This window comes from Cebus imitator, unplaced genomic scaffold (genome assembly GCF_001604975.1).
Source record: "Cebus imitator isolate Cc_AM_T3 unplaced genomic scaffold, Cebus_imitator-1.0 Scaffold967, whole genome shotgun sequence".
Lineage (NCBI taxonomy): Eukaryota > Metazoa > Chordata > Mammalia > Primates > Cebidae > Cebus > Cebus imitator.
In genome coordinates this window covers 87942-89772 of record NW_016108282.1, presented here as the reverse complement: position 1 = coordinate 89772, position 1831 = coordinate 87942, and the positions used below count along the sequence as shown (strand labels likewise).

Sequence of the window (1831 nt, the reverse complement as noted above, 5' to 3'; positions counted from 1 at the left end):
CAGGAAGTTGGGGCGCAGACGGCCGATCGTGTACTTGGCCAGGTCCGTCAGAGACTGGCTCACGGCTGCCCCGAACAGGAAGGTCCCCAGCACCTTGTACACGGCAGCCACGTAGTTGTTGAAGTCGGAGCGGGAATAGAGCCGGTCTGTGTGCACCAGGTAGGCTTCTCCCGCCGAGACCTGCACGTGTGGCAGCCGCAGCGACCAGCGGGGGTCCCGGTCAGCCCGTGGGCCCTCACTGGGCCCCAGTCCTCCCCACAGGCCTCCCCAAGGCTGCTGCAGAGCTGGGGACTCTAAAGGGGCCCTAGCCGGGTTCTGTGGCTCACGCCTGCCATCCCAGCACTTTGGGAGGCTGAGGCGGGCAGATCACCTGAGGTCCGGCGTTCAAGACCAGCCGGACCAACATGGTGAAACCCGTCTCTACTAAAAATACAAAACTAGCCAGGTGTGATGGCATAAGCCTATAGTCCCAGCTACTGGGGAGACTGAGGCAAGAGAATCACTTGAACCCAGGAGGCGGAGGTTACACTGAGCAGAGACCCTGCCATTGCACTCCAGCCTGGGCAACAAGAGTGAAACTCTGTCTCAAAAAACAAAAGGGGGGTCCTATTACCCACAAGTACCACTCGGGGCAAGGCTGTGTCCCCCAGCCCCCACAGACCTCCAGGCCACCCCCCATCAGGAACCCAGGGTAGGCTGTACCCCATCCCGCCCCCTCCCTGTCCCTCTGAACCCCTCCTGCCTTACAAGGATGATGGTGGCCATGATGATGACCCCGGCCATGAGCCCATGGGTGATGGTGTCTGGACGGTAGGGGTACCGGATGGAGTCATCCCCGCAGTAAAATCCTCGCTTATACGGAGCGTTCACCAGCGACAGGACAGCGAAGGGCAGGGAGGCTGGAGGGGGAGAAGGGCCTGGGAGCTGCGAGGTTCTCCAGCCGGCTGGGCCGTGGGCCCCCCACACCTGCCCTGCCTCGAGGCCTCGCACCGCTGCTCCCACCGACAGCAAGGAAGAGCTCTTCTCACAGCATGTGGGGGGCCCAAGCGACACCCCTTTCCCATCGCCCTCAGATGAGCACGAACTCCCCAGGCCCTCTCCCCCTCACACCCTCCCCTCTGCTCCTCGAACAAACCTGGCAGACGCTCACCTCAGGGCCTTTGCACAGTCACTTCTCTCTGCCCAAAATATCTTATTTTATTTTTAAAAGTAGAGACGGGTCTCATGCTGACCAGGCCGGTCACAAACTCCCGGGCGGGAGCGACCCCCCAGCCTCAGCCTCCCAAAGTGCCGAGATTACAGGTGTGAGACAACGTGCCGGGCACCACAGTGACCCTCACTTCTGCTCAGTTGCCTCTCCCCTCCCGGCTGTCCACACCGGCGTCCCTCTCACAAAAGGAAAGGTCTGTTTGGCTGGGCGTGGTGGTGCGTGCCTGTAACCCAGCTACTTGGGAGGCTGAGGCAGGAGAATCACTTCAAACCGGAAAATGGAAATTGCAATGAGCCGGGATCACGCCACTGCACTCCAGCCTGGGGACAGGGCGAGACTCTGTCTCAATTTACGAAAAGAAAATAAATAAAAATAAAAGGGAAGCTCTGCTCTTTTTCCCTCTTGTCCCATGTGGAATTACACAGTCACTTGTGGGACACTGGACTTAACGTCCCCCCTCTGCCCTCCAGCACCAGGAGGGGACTATCGTGTTCAGGACAGAGACCCTGGAGGCTGCCCAGAGCCTGGCCAGGGCAGATGGTGGTTTTTTTTTTGGTTTTTTTTTTTTTTTTGCGACAGAGTTTTGCTCTTGTTACCCAGGCTGGAGTGCAATGGCGTGAT

General features: G+C 59.1%; 1 protein-coding gene across 1 annotated transcript in view; it reads right to left on the bottom strand.

Moving 5' to 3' along the window:
- The window catches only part of LOC108298465 (phospholipid phosphatase 2-like), a 9276-nt gene extending 8269 nt beyond the window's left edge, over positions 1–1007 (bottom strand). Inside the window, exons 1-3 of the mRNA XM_017521143.2 lie at positions 1003–1007; positions 748–899; positions 2–180 (exon numbers count right to left, since the gene is read on the bottom strand). Coding sequence (XP_017376632.1) covers positions 2–180; positions 748–783 — 215 coding nt within the window. The 5' untranslated portion in view covers positions 784–899; positions 1003–1007. The remainder of the gene's footprint in view (position 1; positions 181–747; positions 900–1002) is intronic.
- Positions 1008–1831: the final 824 nt, after the last annotated feature.